A 21582-nucleotide genomic window follows, 5' to 3' on the forward strand; every position below is an offset into this window, starting at 1 on the left:
ACATCTCTGTTTCCCAATGAATTTTCAAAAAAATATTTCCTCAAGCATTACACCTAAAGGTTTTGGGGGTCTTGCTATTAAATGTTTAAACGTGCAGGGTTAAGGAATTATTCCAATAGAAGAGAATATCTGTAGCTCACGGTTAGGGTTAAGAGTTAAGCCTGACTCAAGGGAGACTCAAAGAGGCCACTGTTAATAAAATCTGAGATTTTATTCATAGAATCTCCAGTTAAAAAACACAAATTGCCGAAACAGGAGGAGGAAAGAAAGTAAAACATCTGTCCTGCTTCTGAACTGAGTGACTTTGGATTGAATTTCAACCTATAATGCACTCTTCTATAAAGACATCAAACTTTTGCAACTTAAGAAAAAAGGGAGAGGTGGTTTGGCCCCCTTGTGAAATTCAGAAAAGAAATACAAACTCCTGTTCGTACTTAAGAGATATCAGCTGCCAATCTTTTTCATTAGATGCTGATTTTAAAAATGATACCCAAACCTGCTGAACTAAAAAAACCAATCCCTCAAAGTAGGCAGTTAAATGGAGCAGATTGATTCTGATCCACCAATCCATAATAGCAATTGCCAAGAAGATTGAAAAGCCAGAGCTTTAAAAAAAATATATGAATGAAAGCATAACGCGTCTACCCAGACATGTCTTTCTGGAAACCTTCTTTGATATCTGCTATGTCCTTCTACCTGTGACATTTTGAGGATTGGTTTATTTGTTTCCAATTCCGCTTTGAATTCTGTGATAAGACACTTCTAAGGAAGAAAAAGAAAGAAAGCACATGATCTCTTTGTCTATCCTCTGAGGCCAGCCTGGCTGCTAACATTTACAGATGTGGTTTAAGTACAATAATTAAAAGAGATTGTGGGACTAGCTTAGACATTTGCCTTTCTTCTGCAAACACTGCCTCTTACATTCAGGGCTGCAGCCTTTGAATATCCCCCTCTTCACATGAAAAGCTGATGCTTATCTTTGCTAGATTCACAGTAAAAGGGTTCTGCCCTTCGGGTTTCACAGACAGAGACAGATTCCCATCTTTTGCTACTGCCCGCCCCAACTTCTCACAGTGGCCTCCACCAATTGGAGATGGGCTGCCGTCCCCAAGGGAACTTCAGGCATCTCACTCTGGCAGAGGTTCTCATTCCCATGGAAGGGAGCACAGTTCTTACACCCCCGTTCAACTTTCGATGGCCACGTTCTCATGCAGTTTGCTCATTGCCTCGTAGTTTTTCCTCCTTCAGTAAACTGAGCACCATGTTGCAAAGAGCAGAACGGTAATAATTAATAACCCACCCCATCGTCCCTGAAACACACACACACACACACACACACACACACACACACACACACGCTCTCTCTCTCTCCTTCTCCCTTTCTCTCACACTCACTCTCTCTCTCTCTTTCTTTCTCTCTCTCTCTCTCTCTCTCTCTCTCTCTCTCTCACACACACACACACACACACACACACACACACACAAACGCACACACGTACCAAGACAAGAGGAAGCACCGAAGTAAGTAAATCGAAAGCAGGGCAACGGAGCTCCTACATGTTCCTCTATTGTTAAAACTAAAACTCTTTAGTTCAGGAAACATGGGTTCTGAACGATGGTATTCATGGCCACTTGTCAGTGTAGTTTACTGGGACCCGGTTCAAACTGGATCTTCAGTTCAAATTACCTGGCTTCTGGGGCGGGGGTGGGTGTTTGAGAAATAATACAGGATTATCTCTGTGCAGGTGTGGGAATTTTGAGAGGAGGGAAGAATTTTATCCCTCACTGCTGTTGAGAAAGTAATGCATTTTTCTTGATTTTTTTTTAAAAAAAATAAAATTTAGAATGGATTAGGACAGCCAAGTGCCCTAAGAGCGGGAAGGAATACACGACCAGCTTGTATTTACAGTCAAGATCGTGCCTTCGAAGGAAGATATAGACTAAACTTTTCACCCAGTTTGTAGCACCTGGGCATGCAAACTGAAAACAAAGCGTGGCACATCCCTAGTTTCTTTTAATCTCCAGTGCAGGGAGATTAGCAGAATCTGAATTAGAGAAGCACTTTCTCAATTTGCACGTAAAGTCTCCTTGCACAATTCCATTTCCTTAGCTTTTTTTTTCTTCTTTAAAAAGCTAACTAGGGTTAGATCTGATTAATACTTGGATGGAGAGACTGTTAGAAAACAAAGCAGTATGCTAGACTGGGAATTTTGTTAAAAAATAATTTGGAAGATGGCAGCGGCAAACCACTCCTATATAATCTGCTTGTTTGTCTGTCTATCCATCTTTCATCTATCTTTCATATTTTTGAACTGCTCACCTCCCTCAGAGATTGTCAATTAAATCTCATGAATGTGCCCAAAACGGTTGTGTAGAACCAGGGCTTTTTTTCTCATAGAACGCTCAGAATGGAGTTCCGGCACCTTTTTTGGATGGAACCTTGTAGAGTAGGCAAGGCGGGTTGTATGACATGTGTGAGTTCCGGCACCTTTTTCTTTTACAAAAAAAGCACTGTGTAGAACTGTGCTTTTCCTTCCTCAAAATTATGAAAGGAAGTGTCATATTGGAGACTCAGCTCCTCTTGCCCCATGTATGTGATATTTAAATCACACAATGTATAAATAAAAGGGGCAGGATTTACAGTAGGATACTTCTCCCATGAATTGAGAAACTGAGTTTGAAGTGAAGGAAACTTTATCATCCTCCACCTTTTTTAAAAAGTGGGGGGGGGGGAAAGAGGAGAATTGTGTGTCAGTTGCTACATAACTTCATCCAGGGTTTTAACGGTCTTCTCTGAAGTTAACCACTCAGAAAGACTTTATTGCCATTTTACAACAGGCTCCTTTATTTAAGTGAACTAAACGTCTAAGTGATTTACTTGCTGTGCCTAACATGGTACTCTTGCTTCTCCTTGACGGCCATTCCTATCAGCCACAGCCAGAATGGACAAGGATAAAAGCTGATGTGATTTATAATACAGACAGAAGAGAAACACCCAGCTGAGATGGGCTGGTATAAAATCTAAGCACCACCACACTGATGATAAAAATAAAGGAACTGAAGAGAATTTTTTTTTAAAAAAAGGAAAGAGGAAAGAAAAAGTTTTTGAAGAATAATATTTCATATGTTCTTTCTAGAAACACTTGAAATAACAAACATCTAAGGAGCTACATATTCCTGAGATGTGAAATGAAATATTACCAAAATGAACACAGAAGGAGAGAGATCAATAATACTTTGGACAAATCAATCAATCTGCTCAATGCCTAAAGGGGGAGCACATTTTATCTCCTGAGCACACTTTGTGTCCAATCTCAAGACGGGAGACAAAGAAAAGGAATTAGCAATGGTTTTATCTCAGCTGAGAATCCTTACACAATTTAACCCCGGTTTTTATCACGTAAATTGGTTAACTAGCTTTCCAATGCAAGAATAGCTAGGTCATGTCCATCAGCTACTTTGTTTTTGATTAATATCTAAAGCAATTGTGTCTTTTACCTCTCTATTCAACACTGCCCTCCAGGTATCCTCCTACCACTTCACTCACTCCAAAAAGTATACCTATAGTACTGTATTTGATGAGCTACCAACCCTAATTTAAGCCTCCCCACAGCATTCTCCCCATCTCTTTTCCTACTGACCTGTGTTTCACAAAACACCATGGTCTGTGATCACAAAATACCATGGTTCATCAGAAATTAACCAGGCTGGGTAAATTTCATTACATCCCTGGTCCTTTGGAGGAAGATAAATGCACAGGGAGAGCCAATCTGGTGCAGAGGTTAGGGTTATCAAGCTAAAAAACAGAAGACCATGAGTTCTACTCCCACCTGAGGCACAAAGCCAGCTGGAAGACCTCGGGCCAGTCTCTCCAGGTCCTAAGCCAGCCCTAGCCAATGAGAAACCACTTCCAAAATATTGCCAAGAAAACTGCAGAGATTCCTATAGGTTAATGGCCAGTAGTGACTCAAAGGTGCATGCATATGTGTGACTCAAAAGAATTTGTTTATTTATATGCACACACACAAAACCACACTAGCCTTGACTATCATTGATAGATTTCCACATGGTGGAATGAAGCCTTGGTATAGACTTCTTAGCCAACATAGTAGAAAATGCATGCTATTGATTAACATCTCCAATATTCATCTTCCTTCACCAATGTAGAGATAATTAGCTTGCCAGGATAGCAGATAGTACCACTGTGCCAGCAAGATAATAAGTTAGCAAGAGTTAAGTTAGTAGATAAGTGCTTTTTTCCATTCCATTTGTTACACAGCTACATCACTGGGAATTTATAGATGAGCACCCCTTTTATAGTGTTTATTGAACGAGGTTCTATGGAAGAACCTGCATCAGAGGTTATAGAACAGTGATGGCAAACCTTTTAGAGACCGAGTGCCCAAACTGCAACCCAAAACCTGCTTATGAATCATCGGGTGCCGGGTGGGTGTAGCCCATTGGGTGGGTGTGGCCCATTGGGTGGGCGTGGCTGAGGTGGTAACAGCAGACTGGGTGAGACTAAAAAGTTCAATCAATCAATTCCAACTTTGCAAGGTCTTTTTTTTTCCTGTGAGAAGTTGAAATTGATTGATTGATTGAACCTATTTTTTTGCACATGGCGGTGGAGGCCTAAAGTGAAAAGGTTTTATAAAACCCAGCTGAAGGCCTAGGACTGGGGCGACGGTGCGCGTGCCCACAGAGAGGGCTCTGCGTGCCGCCTGTGGCACGCGTGCCATAGGTTCGCCACCAGTGTTATAGAACATGGTAAATCTTTCTGTACATCCTTTGAAAGATTACCTGCACACTCCTGTAGCTCCATTAGTAGTTCCTGCAGCTTCTGGCACTAACAGCTCTTGGAAAAATGAATAAGATTAACACATATATAATTCATGGACCTGTGATGGTGTAATGGAATTCTTCTGCTCAGAGAACCCATTTGTCATTCACTCGTGAATGTCATTGTCTCCACCAGGACTGTGACTGATAGTTGTATGTGAGGGGTTTTGCAACTCTTAGGACAGAGGTCCCCAACCTTTTGAGCACCAGGGTCCAGTTCCATGGAGAAAGGTTTTTCCACGGACTGGAGAATGCATGGTTTTGTTTGCTGCTGTATCCCATGGATGTGGCTTTGCTTGTTTGTGCGGAGCGGTTGCTGGCATACTGTGGCCCGGTACCGGTCCACGGACCGGGGGTTGGGGACCCCTGACCTAGGAAGTAATTCAGAAAAAAGTGCTCCATGGAGCATTGGTCCATGAACATAGTACTTCCTTGCATCTCTTTAAAGCAGCTAAGTCCTTCCCAGGGGACCCCTGGCTGCTTTAAAGAGTTGCAGATGAGCAACTCTGCAAGCTATAACACATCTTTTAAAAACTGAATTCAAAATAGCCCTCTTAGTTGTAGGTTGTTTTTTTTAGTAATTCTGTGAGTTGCTATAATACAGCTTTCCTCCAACTCCGTGCTTTCCAAGACTACAATCCCCAAAGAAATGGATGTGGTAAATAAATACCTTTTGTCTCTTTGACTGGAATCAAATATTATAGAAACCCTTGGATTGTTAAATAATTCAGAGTTGGGTGATTTCACTGAACTAAAATCAGAGTTAAATTCACAGTGGCTGAGTTCACATAACATGAATGAAAAATGAAACCAAGGGGAACAGATTATGGTTTAATTAGCACGCTATGTGAATGCAACTTCTTTTCTCCACCCTTCCGGAAAAATGTTTCAACGCTGCTAATATCGGATGTTTTTGCTTTGACAAGATATGCAGTTGCAACCATTTTCCTTCTTGTGTTTTACATAACATAATAATACTGTGACTACTGGGTGAACCAAGGTTGTTGAAATACGAGATGATAAGAATTGGTGGGTTAGAGAACTGGAGGGAAAGCCTGCATTTCAAAACTAATTGGAGAATATGATTTATGACTGTTAATTGGAGGAGGGAATTGTGCTTTGATACTATGTGCTCAAGGGACGCTGAGCCTGTCGATCAGATGGTCGGCAGTTTGGCGGGTCGAATCCCGAGTGCCGCGTAACAGAGTGAGCGCCTGTTACTTGTCCCAGCTTCTGCCTACCTAGCAGTTCGAAAGCACATAAAAATGCAAGTAGAAAAATAAGGACCACCATGGTGGGAAGGTAACAGCGTTCCGTGCGGCTTTGGCGTCTAGTCATGCCGGCCACATGACCACGGAGACGTCCTCGGACAAGCGCTGGCTCTTTGGCTTTGAAACAGAGATGAGCACTGGCCCCTGGAGTTGGAAACAAGTAGCACGCATGTGCGGGAGAACCTTTACCTTTACCTTTACTATGTGCTCAGGGGAGGGGAATTCAGATTTTGGCTTCGACCATGTAAGTGCTGATGTTATGCTACTCGAATAAAGATTCTTTAAGGTAAACAATGCCTCTAAGTTCTTTGGAGAGTTTCACCTGTCGGAACCATGACAAAATGACTTTCCGGGGAGAGAAGACTCTTTTTCCAAAAAGAGACTCTTCTTCCTGGAGAAGAGAATCTAATTTCTCTCCCTATTCCAATGACTGCATCTCTAAGGATCCTTCTGTTCAAGTACTGAAGTTTTCAGAGGGTGCAACAGTCATTGGTCTCATTCAAGACAGTGATGAATCGGCTTATAGATGGGAGGTTGAACAACTGGCCCTGTGATGTAGCCGGAGCAATCTGGAGCTGAACATGCTTAAAACTGTTTAAAGGAGAGTGGATTTTAAGAGGAACCCTTCTATGCTACCACCTCTTACTATATTTGACAGCACAGTATCAGCGGTAGAATCCTTCACGTTTTGGGGGTTCTATAAGCTCCCGGGATTCGAAATGGACACCTAACATTAGAACCATCATCAAAAAGGCATGACAAAGAAAGTTCTTCTTGCATCAACTTAGGAACTTCGGACTGCCCCAGGCTCTGTTGATACACTTCTACCGAGGAATTATTGAATCTGTCATTTGTACTTCTATAACTGTCTGGCTTGGTACAGCAAGTAAACAGGACAAGTACAGATTTCAAAAGATAGTTAGGCCTGCAGATAAAAGAATTGCAACCAGCCCGCCTTCCATAGAAAACCTACATATAGTGCAGGTCAGAAGGAGGGCTGAGAAAATACCTACAGACCCCTCAAAACCTGGACATAATGTGTTTCAACTTCTCACCTCAGTATGCTGCTATAGGGCATTCCATGCCAAAACAACTAGACACAGGGACAGTTTTTTCCCATGTGCCATCACTCTGTCGAACACTTTATCCTATCCTATCCTATCCTATCCTATCCTATCCTATCCTATCCTATCCCATCCCATCCATCCTATCCCATCCCATCCCATCCACCCTATCCCATCCCATCCCATCCCATCCCATCCCATCCATCCTATCCCATCCCATCCATCCTATCCCATCCCATCCCATCCATCCTATCCCATCCCATCCCATCCCATCCATCCTATCCCATCCCATCCCATCCCATCCATCCTATCCCATCCCATCCCATCCATCCTATCCCATCCCATCCCATCCCATCCTATCCTTTGACAAAATGGACCCTCCCTCCCAAAATTATATTCCATCTTTCTAATGCACATTCCTCTGTGAATGTAGAAAAGATTAAAGGGAATAAATTTGAGAGCCTTTCCATGAAGTATATTCAACAGAAAAAAGAATTAGCTGATTTTCCACTTCTGGAAAATAGAAAATGGAAAGAACAAAATTAAAAAAAAACAACCATGAATTTTCCATACAAGTTACCACAGTAATTTGATGATCGGTATAAACCCATAGTTTCGGTTTTGTTTTTTTCCCAATTCCTTTGTTCCAAATACAGCAGGTGAAAGTGAATATTGTAATTCATTAGCTCTGCATCCTTTTGATCACAGCATTGTAACCACAAGAACATGGCCTTACAACCAAATTCACAGATGCTTAGAGCAAATATGTCAACCTCTTTATTTCCTCCCCCTCTTTCAAGCATGACTTTAAAGTAGTATTAATGTGCAAATCCAACACTTAATGGGTCTCTAATAGCTTCTGATTTGCTTGGAATTTCATTTGGGGAGGGAAATCTTCCAGAAATACCGATAATAAGAGAGCAACAAAGAGAATGTTTACAGGTATCAATTAAAGCACCTCTTTTGTTCTGAAAATGTGGAGGGTTATGATTTTTTTTAAAAAAGTGATATAGTAATATAGTATATAGTAATATGCCAACCTAGCAGTTCGAAAGCACGTAAAAATGCAAGTAGAAAAATAGGGACCACTCCGGTGGGAAGGTAACAGCGCTCCGTGCGCCTCTGGCGTCTAGTCATGACCACGGAGACGTCCTCGGACAAACGCTGGCTCTTCGGCTTTGAAACGGAGATGAGCACCGGCCCCTAGAGTCGGAAACGACTAGCTTGCATGTGCGGGGGAACCTTTACCTTTTAATATTAGATATAGTAACATTGTGGTCAAATGACTCTGCTTTTATTATCAGGAAGGACCTTAAGAGAGAAAATACCTTTTAATTGTTACTCACAATAATTGCCACTATAGGATGAGTGGTCTGGTGCACATCGTGACATCAACACAAAAGTGATGCAAATGATCTTGTGATGTGCATATCACCACTGTGGCCACTAATAGAAATTGATGGTTGCCACCAACAAACATAATGCCACCAACAATTGTGCTAGCACAACTGATCTCTCTCTTTTTTTTTTGAGGGGCAGAGTTCTGAGATATACCTGCTCATTAGCCATCCACATGTGAAACAGTAGCAGCAAAAATCAACTTTTCTAAACTATTGTTAAGTTTTGTTCTATTTAAGCAATCCCTACATATGTCCTTTTTATTATATATGTTTTTAAGGATATGTGAATAGCCTATATTCTGGAAACTGTGTGTCCTGCTGTCTGATTCTCCATTCACCCCAACCAGAATCCTATTTTAATTCATTTAAAGTTTGATTTGCTTCCACTTTTAAAACCCTTTCGGACATGGTTATGCTCTTTACTGATTAGGACCCTATCCAGTTGTCCCTTAAAGGATGGTGCAACTCTTTCAAGCATCATCTTTGCTTTCTATCAAAAACACTGGATTGTGGTCCATGTCTCCTTAACTCCATGTTACATCAGAAAAAACTAGGCAACGGCATCTGGTAGCTCCCAGAGGGAGGGCGTTCTCTGTGGGCGCGCCTGACCTATGTAACCGTTTACCGGTTGAGCTCCGGATGGCTCCCGACCTTCGCTCCTTCCGACGCGACCTAAAAACATATCTGTTTGAGCAATCCGGTCTGGTCTGATGGGTTCTGTTGTAATTATTGTTTTAAGGTAACTATCTTCTGCATTTGGGCAAAATTAGGGTTTAATTTGTTTTCAATATCTGCATTTGTGCATTCTGTTATTTATGTCACTGTTCACCGCCCTGAGTCCTTAGGGAGAAGGGCGGTATACAAATCAAATCAAATCAAATCAAATCAAATCAAATCAAATCAAATCAAATCAAATCAAATCAAATCAAATCAAATCAAATAAATAAATAAATAAATAAATAAAAATGCTGTGATGCCCACAGGCATATTGTTATTTATGTCTATATTATGGAAACAAAATGATACATCATCAATTATGAAAGAAAATTAGGATTATTGTCAAGGCAGATGCTAATATTTGCTACTATGTTTGTCTATAACTTAAGTGTGCCACCAGAATGTTTATCTCGGGACTGGGTTCCCAAATCCAGGTCTATATGGATTGCTTATACTAAAAACAAAACAAAGCAAAAACTATAAACCAAAAACACAATGGAGATGGCCATCACAAATCACATCTAAATCACAGGAAGAAAACTGCAGAAATGAACCACAGGAATTGAGGCTGATTTTACAGGACCTTTCTTTCTCTAATATCTCTCAATGCTAACTAGGGCAGAGATAGATGGATATTATACTCCTGCACTGTAGCAAATATATCACTCGGTAGCAAATATAACACCAATGCCTTGGTAAGACCACACTTGGAATAGTGCATCCAGTTTTGGTCGCCATGATGTAAAAAAGATGTTGAGACTTTAGAAAGGGTACAGAGAAGAGCAACAAAGGTGATCAAGGGACTGGAGGTTAAAACATATAAGGAACGGTTGCCAGACCTGGGTATGAAGAGAAGGACTAGGAGTGTCATGATAGCCATGTTCCAATATCTCAGGGGTTGCCACAAAGAAGAGGGAGGCAAGCTATTCTCCAAAGTATCTGAAGGCAGGACAAGAAGCAATGGATGGAAACTAAGCAGAAAGAAGCAACCTAGAACTAAGGAGAAACTTCCTGATAGTTAGAACAACTAACCAGTGGAACAACCTGCCTCCAGAAGTGGTGAATACTCCAACACTGGAAGTTTTTAAGAAGAGACTGGACAGCCATTTGTCTGAAATGGTATAGGGTTTCCTTCCTGAGCAGGGGGTTGGACTAGATGACCTCCAAGGTCCCTTCCATCATCATCATCATCATCATCATTGTCGTTATTACCTACAAGGTCCCTTCCAACTTTATTACTATTACTCATGCAGCACATGATGTGAGTTCAACTCTTGATTAGACCTTTTTGGAAAAATAAAAAAATTCTGTCCATTTCTTTTTATTTATTTATTTTTTTATTTTAATCCCATTTATATCCCGCCCTTCTCCGAAGACTCAGGGCGGCTTACAATTTAAGCACAAACCAATGTGCTTAGCAATAACCTTCATTCTATGTATATGCCTGCTTATTAGGGCTTTCGCCCCCCCCCCCAAGCGGCATTATTACAAAGTCAGCTTATTGCCCCCAACAATCTGGGTCCTCATTTTACCTGCCTCGGAAGGATGGAAGGCTGAGTCAACCTTGAGCCTGGTGGGACTCGAACCTGCACTAATTGCAGGCAGCTGGTGTTACTTAAGGAGGCATTAGCCCACTGCTCCACCAAGGCTCAGTGGGTATTTTATTTTATTGTGGGTTGGAGTTTCCAACGGGTTATACTGGTAATACTGTTAAGGTTTTTGTCTTCTGTTCAATTGTGTCTGATTTAAGTGTATTGCTGAGAGTTACGCTGACCATGAAACAATCCTTTCTCTCTTTTGTCTCCTTTATTTAGAGAGTGGTTAAACAATCATTTGTGGGGCTTTTAGGTCCTTTCATAAACCGAGTTAAAATCTTAGGGCTGTGAGGGACCTTGGAGGTCTTCTAATCCAAATTCCTGCTCAAGGCAGAAGACCTTATATGAGGGGTCTCGAACTTGACAAGTTTAAGACTTGTGGACATCAATCAACTCCCAGAATTCCTCAGTCAGCCACGCTGGCTGGGGAATTGTGGTAGTTGGTCCAGAAGTCTTAAACTTGCCAAGTTTGGAGACCCCTGCTTTATACCAATCCAGTCAAATGGTTGTCCAGTCCATTTTGAAAACCTCCAGTGATGGAGCATCCACAGTCACAGGAGGCAAACTATTCCACTGAGCTATTTATAGAGATGTATAAAACCTATCATTGTAGGAATTGACTACCCTGGGTTATTATGGACCAGGCTGGTTTGGCCACTCAGGGGAATGGTCTAGTAGTTGTAATCTAGAACTTTATCTTCTGAAATAAAGCAGTTAATATTGTTCCAAAAAACCTGCAGTGTGACCATGAAGTTCTTCCAATTGGAAGATTTCACTTACAGAACATTGCTGGATCATCTCTGGAACAATGGGATGAATTTGTTCCATATCCAAACCAGAACATTCTGGAGTTCTTGGAAAATCAAGACTTGAAGATTAGTTAGCTGACCTTTCACAAATTGGGTGCTTTAGTGAGTACAGCCACCTGTGGGCTTGCTTCCAAACCTGGAATGCAATCCACCCACCATATTTATTTCTTAAGGATGCCTCAGTAGGCTATATGAAGCACAGAGATGGAAATAAGCACCATACGAAGATGCCTGCTTTCCTCTGCAACTTACCAAGCTTCACATGTGTTATGATTTCTAATTAAAATAACCTAAAATAAATTCAAGCTCGGTATAGCTGGCAACTTGCTGAATTCTGGGTAGGTGTGCTAGTGATATGTTTTACTTAATTGGCACAAGCCTTAATTCCTAATTACTGTTATACATAAATAACCAAAAAAATAAATTGTGGTGTCCCACTAACTCCGTTCTTTCTGTTTGCATTATAGTGTCCCATACAAATGTATAAATGGCAGAGTTTGTATCATGTCACTGTGCATGTTTTTGCCACGTGTCTCTGTGGATGTCATTCATTCAACACTGCAACTGTTCTAAAATGTTTGTTATGACCATGGTCCTGTTTCCTGACCAAACATACAGTAGACCTCTCCTTTTGATTTCCTTCTAGCTGTCTGAGGGAAAACTGAGAAGGCCCAGACTAGAAAGAAATGTTATGTTCATCAACTTGCTATACTGTACTCGCTGTAGGATCACAAGCAAGCAAATGAAACTTACACCTTGCACTGCTGTTCTCCTCATTAAGAAAATTTTTTGGAGAGGTGTTGTCTCTTTGAGTCATTGTTAATTCCTGGAGACTGCCTGGGCTTGTCTTTGCAGTTTTCCTGCCAAGGTTTGGGAATCGGTTTGTCACTGTCTCCTTCCTAGAATTGAGACTGAGTCACAAAAGATCACTTGCTGGTTTCATGCTTAAAGCAGGACCAGAACTCATGGTCTCCAGCCTGATGCCTTCCATGGGTAGGCAATGTTGGCTCTTTTATCACTCGTGGACTTCGACTCCCAGAATTCCTGAGCCAGCATAGCTGACTTAACCCCTGACTTAACCACTACATCTGTTGTGATTCAGGGTCAGCCTGTGGGTTCGGCAGTTGGGTCGGACAATTCAGAGGAGGAGGAGGAGGGGGGTGTTGGAGAGGTTGCTGAAGGGGTTGGAGAGCTTGCTGATGATAGCCCTCAGCCAGGCCCCTCCCACCTGGTCACGACGCAGACCCAGCTGTGTGAGCCTGACAGCGTGGATGAAGATGACCCACAGCTGGCCCTGTTCAAGGACGCCCGACGCAGGAGGCAGTCAATCAGGAGTAAACAGAGGAAGGCAATGGGGCACCTCGGAAGGAGGCAGAGAGAAGCCACGCCCTGAACTGTATAAAAGGGGAATGCGTGGGAGGGCTGGTTTGCTGAAGGCAACCGCTTGAATAGCTCCTGTTTCATGGTTCGTGTCTTGTTCTGTTTGCTTTTGTGTCCATAAATTTGGCAGGCTTAGTTCCAGCCTCTTGCCTTCTTGTAAAAGGGGTTGTCCCTGCCTTTTCTGCAGGGCCGGTAGCAGGCTGGTACAGAACAACATCAAACCGGATGTGACCTAAGGGGTGCTGGCCTAGAAACCCGGAGGCTGGTAGTTCTAGTACCACCTTAGGTATGAAAGTGACCTTAGACCACAGGAGACTGTGAGTTTCCAGTCTCGCTTTTGGGCTTGTCACTCTTTCTCAGCCCAACCCACCTCACAGGATTGTTTGTCGCTGTGGGAAAATAGGAGGAGGAAGGACTATTACGTGTGCTCACCACTTTGAGTTACTTATAAAGTAATAAAGGCAGAATAAACCAATCTTTAACGCATTTGTTATTTGTTATAACTTATTATTCCCTCTCTTTACTGTTGATGGATTACTGGAGGAGGAGGAGAATGAGGGATGGAAATAGTTTAGATAACTCTGCAGTGAGATCTTAGGCAATGTATCTTGAGAGAATTGGGCAAGAAAAGCATAGTCAAAACACCCTGCAGAGAGAGAGAGAGAAGCACAGTCATGGAATTGGGAAATGATATACTCCTTATTTAAAAACAGGATTGGATCATCTGTCACCCCAGAATCCTATGCAGCCTTCAGAGCACATTTTTGTGAATTTGTTCTCTTTGTCTCCTCCTGGCCAACAGTCCTACAATTTTTGGCAGTCATTAATATAGAAAGTAAGCAGTGTAATATCTTGAGCTTTCAAAATACAGAACAAGGGTACTGCTCCTTAAAATATAGAAAAGAGTCCTTGAGTCAGGCTCTACTGTTACTGACCACATGATTGTATAGTTATTTTAGGAACAATATAATATTAGTTTGCTATTAGATTGTTTTTTTTCCAGGTGCTTCTTCAACTTCCCAATCTAACTTATGCAGGATTTCCTGATGGTCCTCTGTCCAGGAACAGCACTACACTAGCACTTAGACTTATGATATATACCGCTTCATAGTGCTGTACAGCCCTTTCTAAGCAGTTTACAGAGTCAGTGTATTGCCCCCAATAATCTGGGTACTCATTCTACCAACTTCGGAAGGATGGAAGGCTGAGTCAACCTTGAGCTGGTCAGGATCGAACTCCTGGCTGTGAGTAGAGTTAGCCTGCAATACTACTGCGCCACCACAGCTCATTCATAATCAGATCTGACTTGCATAGTTTTTTCCAAATTAGCGAAAGTTAACTGGAAGGTAATCCATGATTAAAGTAGCCATTTCCCCACACCTCCTCAAACTTGAGGGAAAAAAGGGGGAAATTCCAGCTCCACCCCCTGTGATTCTCCCACACCCACTTGGCCTTATGGCTCCTCCCACTGGACTTTTCAGTCCAAATTACATCACTGTTGCTCCAGCTAGGTAAAGGATGCTTATCCCATTTAAAAGGCTGAACTCTCCTTCAAAGTAAGGCTGATTCCAGTGTAAAAGAGCAAAGCTGATTTCAGAGAGTCTAGTTTTGAATCACTTCTAGCGTCAGATCCAAATTGCCTTTAAATGATCTTTAAAACAACATCAAACCTCATCATCTGGGCACTTTGACCTAATGCAATTCCAGACGCAGAGAAAGGTCCCAAAGAGCTAATAAAAAGAATTCCTTTGTGAGGCATTAACTTCTGTCACAGAGAAATCAAGTTGAGATAGATTTCAGTCCAAGCTGTTTATTAAAAAAAACCCTAAAACAAAACAGAAAACTCCGCTATTTATTTTTTTAACATAATCCTAGCAGCCGGAATGGGACAACTCTCTGAGGCCAATTCACCACCTCGGGACAACGTGCTGCAGGACAACTTAACGCGAGGTAACTATAATATTATTAATAATATCGATAATACTAATAATACTATTAGTAATATTAAGAGAGGAACAGAAGGGATGCAGTGGCTCAGTGGGTTAGGACGCTAAGCTTGTCGATCAGATGGTCGGCAGTTTGGCAGGTCGAATCCCACGTGCCGCATAACAGAGTGAGCGCCTGTTACTCGTCCCAGCTTCTGCCAACCTAGCAGTTCGAAAGCACGTAAAAATGGAAGTAGAAAAATAGGGACCACTATGGTGGGAAGGTAACAGCGTTCCGTGCGCCTTTGGCGTCTAGTCATGCCGGCCACATGACCACGGAGACGTCCTCGGACAAGCGCTGGCTGTTTGGCTTTGAAACGGAGATGAGCACTGGCCCCTAGAGTCGGAAACGACTAGCACGTATGTGCGAGGGAACCTTTACCTTTTTAAGAGAGGAACAGGTCTAGAGTACAATTAACTTGCATTAAGTTGTCTCATAGTGAGTTGTCCCATGGCAAGTTGGCAGTGATGACTTGGCCATGGTGAGCTGTCCTTGGATCCCCTAGCAGCAATCCTTTCATGTCTCCTCAAATCCAAATCATGTTCCCACCAGCTGCCACCAGCCTGGGAAATGTTACCACATGATGGCCTCTAAGATAAATGGCAACCTAGTCACCTCCCTGCTTAAATTGCAAAGTGGAAGTGTGGCACAACTTTTGTGCTTCCTGTTGCTGCAAGAGCACTTGCTGAATTTGGGGCTGCAAAACTCTCTGAAGTTTTACCCACCCACCTCCCAAAAAAATAATTCTTTCCTCAACCATTTTTATTGTTCAGAGAACCTGAAAGGAAGAAGGTCAGACTACATGGCCTCCCAAATCAAGTAATGCGTCACGAAAGCATTCCACATTTGAAAAGTTGTCTGTGTTTACCCTGATACGATGGATAGGAAAAGAAGTTATAGGAGAAAAATCTTACCAGCTGATTCTGTGGGCCCATGTACTGTAGTCCTGAAGCAGGCTGATTTTGTAGCATTTTCTGGAGCATGATCTTTTGCTGTAAAGCTAAGGGTACATTGGGGGGCCTTTGGAGATGCTGAGTTTGGAGAGATTGTGCAGAATGTGGCTGCTGCTGCTGTGGTGAACTTTGTGGTTGAACGGCTGAGTTAGACAGCTGTTGGGGTGGCTGTTGTGCATAGTGGACAAGAGAAGGTTTATGTGGGGCTCCCAAACTAGAAGACATCTGCTTGTTGGCTTGTTCTGAGCTGAAATGAAACAAAGGCTTGATACTGTTCTGAGGTTCCTCCAGTGACACCTGATTGTTGTTTACATAATTTCTGGGGATGTCTTGAGACTTTCGTGTCATTACCATGTTGACAGAACTTCCCTGGGGCATGGAGTTTGGCCGGTAGGAGTAACTGTTCATTCCTTTTGATGGAGTCCCATTGACTGGGATCCCAGATATTGCGGGACCTTGTGGACTGAACTGTTGTTGCTGGTGGAAGGATGGACTAGACATCTTCTCCTGCACAAATGACCCAGAAGATGGTTCTGTAGATGACAAACCAGGCCAGGATGTTGCCGATTGACTTTGCTGGCACTGCTGAATCAGAGCATGCTGTTGTTGCCTGTTCGCTGCTATTTGTTTCAATTGCTGGGCATGAGAAACTTCTTGCCAATTGGCCAATGGCCGAGGGGGAACTGATGTCCCTTGAGAGGGAGGAGTCTGAGTCTGAGGTACTGAAGGAATGGGAGATGAGGTGGACATAGCAGCGCCAGATATGGTGAAAGCGGAGTCTGTAGAAGGAGGCCTCATCTGAGGTGATGCCACCGAAGCCTGGTTCAGTCCTGGTGAATACTCTTGTTTGATCACCATTTTGTCCATCTGCAAGGAAGAGGATTGGGCAGGGGTTCCTCTCTGGATCTGGTGACCAATATCAATGTTAAATGGTTCATCTTGCTTGATGGTGGCATTTATCATGTTTTCTAATTCAAGATCACTCATGGGGGGCACAGAAATATTGCTCAGTTCATTGAACAGCTCCTGAAGTTCTGGGTCCATCAACTGTTCCGCCGTGTCTTCTCCATATCTGTTAGGAAAAACACTGTTCTGGGATGTCTGACCATCCATATGCTTACTACAAGAAATTGTCTCCCCGGGTTCCTTTTTGACCTCTTTTAGAGTCATGTGAAACATCCCGTTTTCACCAGAATGACTGTTGTTCGTTGAGCTGTCCATTTTCCTTGGAGCGCCTTGTCCAACTGAGAATGATCCCAACACTGACTGGTTTGGGCAATTGTTACCACACTGACCACGACCCATGGAAAGGTTATTATCACCACCTCGGATTCTCTTAATATCCAGGAAAGTATTGTCAGCAATGCCATTTGATCTCTTGTTATTGCCTGGTGTCAGATTTACCACTAGTTTTCTCTTCAAGGAACCCTGGAGCTGAAGGGGGGGGGGGAAAGAAAAACAAAGGATTCTTTAGCTGGAGTTAAAAAAAAGTGCAATTTTAAAAACATTACTCATGACTGCCCACTGCCACAAAAATGACTAAAACAATGGCATCTTAAATTGGGTATGTGTAGTTTAATGAAGAGAAGGGTGAGGGGTGACATGATAGCAGTGTTCCAATATCTCAGGGGTTGCCACAAAGAAGAGGGAGCCAAGCTATTCTCCAAAGCACCTGAAAGCAGGACAAGAAGCAACGGATGGAAACTAGTCAAGGAGAGAAGCAACCTAGAACTAAGGAGAAATTTCCTGACAGTGACAACAATTAATCAGTGGAACAACCTGCCTCCAGAAGCTGTGACTGCTCCAACACTGGAAGTTTTTAAGAAGAGCCTGGCCAGCCATTTGTCTGAAATGGTATAGGGTTTCCTGCCTGAGCAGGGGGTTGGACTAGATGACCTCCAAGGTCCCTTCCAACTTATTATTATTATTATTATTATTATTATTATTATTATTATTATTATTATTATTATTATTATTATTATTATTATTATTATTATTATTATTATTATTATTATTACAACATGTCCATTTCAGATACATGGAGTATTACCCTAAAACAGAAATTTATATAAATATTTGCAGTTGGAGGGAGGAAAAGTAAGACGTCTTTATTGCACATAGGTAAATAAAGGAAAAGACCATTTATTGGGTATGTAACAATATGAAGCTTATAATTTGATTCTAGTATTTTCCCAAAATGGATATTGTAGCAATATTTTTTTATCAGAAGGATACAACAATGAAACCTTGTTCTTACTGATACAGGTGGTCCTTGACTTATGACCACAAATGGGACTATAATTTCTGACGCTAAGCAAGGCAGTTGCTAAGTGAATTATTCCTGATTTTACAACCTTTTTTGCCACAGTTGTTAAATGAATTAATGCAATTGTTAAGTGAATCATACAGTCATTCAACAAATCTGGTTTCCCCCTTTGAATTCGTTTGTTGGAGATTGGCTGGAAAGGTTGCAGATGGTGATCACATGACCCCCAAGAGACTACAACCGCCATACATAATGCTGGCTGCCAACTGTCTGTCTGGCTCAGGAATTCTGGGAGTTGAAGTCCATGAGTCATAAAAGAGCCAAGGTTACCTACCCCTGACCATGTGGATGCTGTGACAATCATCGGTGGAAGGACTGGTTGTAAGTCAGAGTTTTTCAGTGCGACTGTAGTTTTGAATGGTAACTAAACAAATGGTTGTAAGTTAGGACCACCTGTTCTAAAAATCTACCAGGACTTCCTCTGAAATTCATGTAGTACCTCTGCATGAAGTTTGTGGGAGTAAGTGTTTTAGTCAAAACAGCTATCGTGGGAATGCAAATGAAGCTTCATGAGTTTTTTTATGCATGTTGTTTGAAGCATGGGTCTTCAAACTTGGCCCTTTTATGACTTGTGGACTTCAACTCCCAGAATTCCTCAGCCAGGCATGTGTGCCTGGCTGAGGAATTCTGGGAGTTGAAATCCACAAGTCATAAAAGGGCCAAGTTTGAAGACCCCTGGTTTGAAGCTCCAATCACACCCTTGTGACACCATTTTGACTTTTTTAAACCTATCCTGCAGAAACACCTGACTGTAAAGGACAGTTCTGTGAGACCAGCTCTGCAGGTTTAGAGTCTAAAATTCAGTTGTAACCAATGAAAGGTAACTATGGTTACAGTTACAAGATTATTAAACCAACTCTTAAGTTACTGAATAGCAGAATAGAAAAACAGTATAACAGAGCTGGGCGGGACCTTGGAGAGGTCTTCTAGTCCAACACCCTGCTCTTAAAAGTCTTCAATATTGGGAGCACCCACAACTTCTGGAGTCAAGTCATTCCACTGATTAATTGTTCTAATTGTTAGGAAATTTCTCCTTAGTTCTAGGTTGCTTCTCTCTTTGGTTAGTTTCCATCCGTTGCTTCTTGTCCTGCCTTCAGGTGTTTTGGAGAATAGCTTGACTCCCTCTTCTTTGTGGCAGCCCCTGAGATATTGGAACACTGCTATTATGTCACCCCTGGTTCTTCTCTTCATTAAACTAGACATTTCCAATTCCAGCAACCATTCCTTATATGTTTTAGCCTCCAGTCTCCTAATCATCTTTTACTCTTTTCTGCGCTATTTCTAGAGTCCCGACATTTTTTTTATATTGTGGCAACCAAAATTAGATGCAATATTTCAGTGTAGTTTCTTTGGCCACATTCTTTCCTTCACATCAACCTGGTAAATTACATCCTTCTTTTCCGAATACTATTTACTCTCCTTTTGTTAAAACCAGAATCCCTTTCTGAGGCAAGAATTCTTTCTCGGCAGTGAGAATGCTTCCGAGCAACAGAAGTCTTACTATGCATTACGTTTGTGCTCCTCCAAGAGTTCATTATTAATCTGTGTTCAAAACAAAACTGTGTCTTTTCCAAATCTCAGGACTGAGATTTGAAAACAACAATAAGGACGGATATTGATTACAATTCATCCAACCATGGTTATAGATCTTCTGCTTTCATTGCTGTCTTTCAGACCCCCAAATTGTTTATAAATCTCCCCAGGGTATGCAAAGTGATTGGATGGTTTGGCAGGGAGAGACCAAGACAATGATAATGGAGATGAAAAGAACTGGAGCTCAAGATCCCGCTTGGAGTTGATATTGGGAATCGTGAGACCCGCTAACTTGTTTTCTTTTCATAATTCTGGTTATATTTTTGCCTACTAACATCCCTCTTTCAATTCAGTCCTCTTCATCCACTGAAAAGCTTTCCATCAGAATGAAGGAGGGATGCATAACTTTGAGTTCCCTGCCAAAAGTTCGAGTGGTCTCCAGGAGTTTCTCTGAAATGGTCATTTTTCACGTGATTGAAGGAAAAGTAAATTGTATTAATTTAATCAATTTAATTTAGTCAACGGTAGGATTTGGCTAACCTTGCCCCCCTTCTTGAGTTCTCCTCCATTGGTGAAGGCTTTGCTTGAGAAAGATTGTGACTGCCTTAAGCCCAAAATCTAAGTAATCCCTTGGCTCTGCGTGTAATATATTGGACAAAGCAATTTGCCCACTCCTCTCCTGTAAAAATTAAAAAGCAGATTCTCCCCACAAGTTTGGCAGAAGGATAGTTGTGTTTCAAATTAAACAAACAAAATTAAATGGCTTAGCTTGGTAATTAACATTTGGCAGCTTCTCCAAGAAACTGGGCATGTGAGAATGGAGGATGACCCTAATGAATCCATTTTAGCTCCAGAAAAATGGACCTTTTGCCAACTAGGTGATTAAGATATAATACATGATTTTTATCACTTGCTTCCAAAGCTGTTCCTACCCAACACGATGCTGGTTCGATAAAAGGAAAGAAAGAAAAAGAGACTTTGTAAACATTGACTTAATTTTGATCAGTTAATGACCTTCACTGGAAGAATAATTGGAATTACGTTCCCTTGATACGCTGTAGTAAATTAAGGAGGAGGAGGGTGCCTCTTCCCCCCTCCCTCGCCCACAATGAATTGCAGACACAAAAGATCGGTTTCCATAATCTCTGCAAAGTGCTGCTTTCCAAATATCTCCCTGGTTTTGATTTCAGTGGCTGGCCAGCAGTGTTGATGTCTGCTAGACAAATACGACAGTAGTTGCGTTTGAAAATATTATGTACAATATCTTAAGAGGCACAATAACGACACCGAACGGTGCAGCTATAAATAGGTCAAAGCTGTTAATCAGGACAAAGCATTCATGACTTTGGGCGAAACAAATAAAGAGTACTCCGTGTTTGTATTGTAGGAGTGTTTTCCCTCTTGCTCATTCATCTTGGAGAACAACCCCCTTCTTGGTCTCAGATCCTCTCAAACCAGGAATAAATTAACAACCCTTTGCTGCTAAATCGACAGAAATTAATGTCAACGTAGATTACCAAGGGATATGAAGCCAGAGTGATGTAAGCATAACCAGAAGGTAGAGAAGAAGCAGGAGGGAGGGAGGGAAGGAAGGAAGGAAGGAAGGAAGGAAGGAAGGAAGGAAGGAAGGAAGGAAGGAAGGAAGGAAGGAAAGAAAGAAAGAAGGAAGGAAAGAAAGAAGGAAGGAAAGAAAGAAGGAAAGAAAGAAG

The 21582-nt window shown here is 41.9% G+C and overlaps 1 protein-coding gene across 1 annotated transcript in view; it reads right to left on the reverse strand.

Annotated features, from left to right (window-relative positions):
* The window catches only part of MAML2 (mastermind like transcriptional coactivator 2), a gene marked incomplete at its 3' end in the record, with an annotated part of 209528 nt that overhangs the window by 38034 nt on the left and 149912 nt on the right, over positions 1-21582 (reverse strand). Inside the window, exon 2 of the mRNA XM_081326281.1 lies at positions 15976-17448. Within this exon, the coding sequence (XP_081182407.1) occupies positions 15976-17448 (1473 nt within the window). The remainder of the gene's footprint in view (positions 1-15975; positions 17449-21582) is intronic.

Source organism: Vipera berus, assembly GCF_964194415.1.
Source record: "Vipera berus genome assembly, chromosome: 4".
NCBI classification, from domain to species: Eukaryota; Metazoa; Chordata; class Lepidosauria; order Squamata; family Viperidae; genus Vipera; species Vipera berus.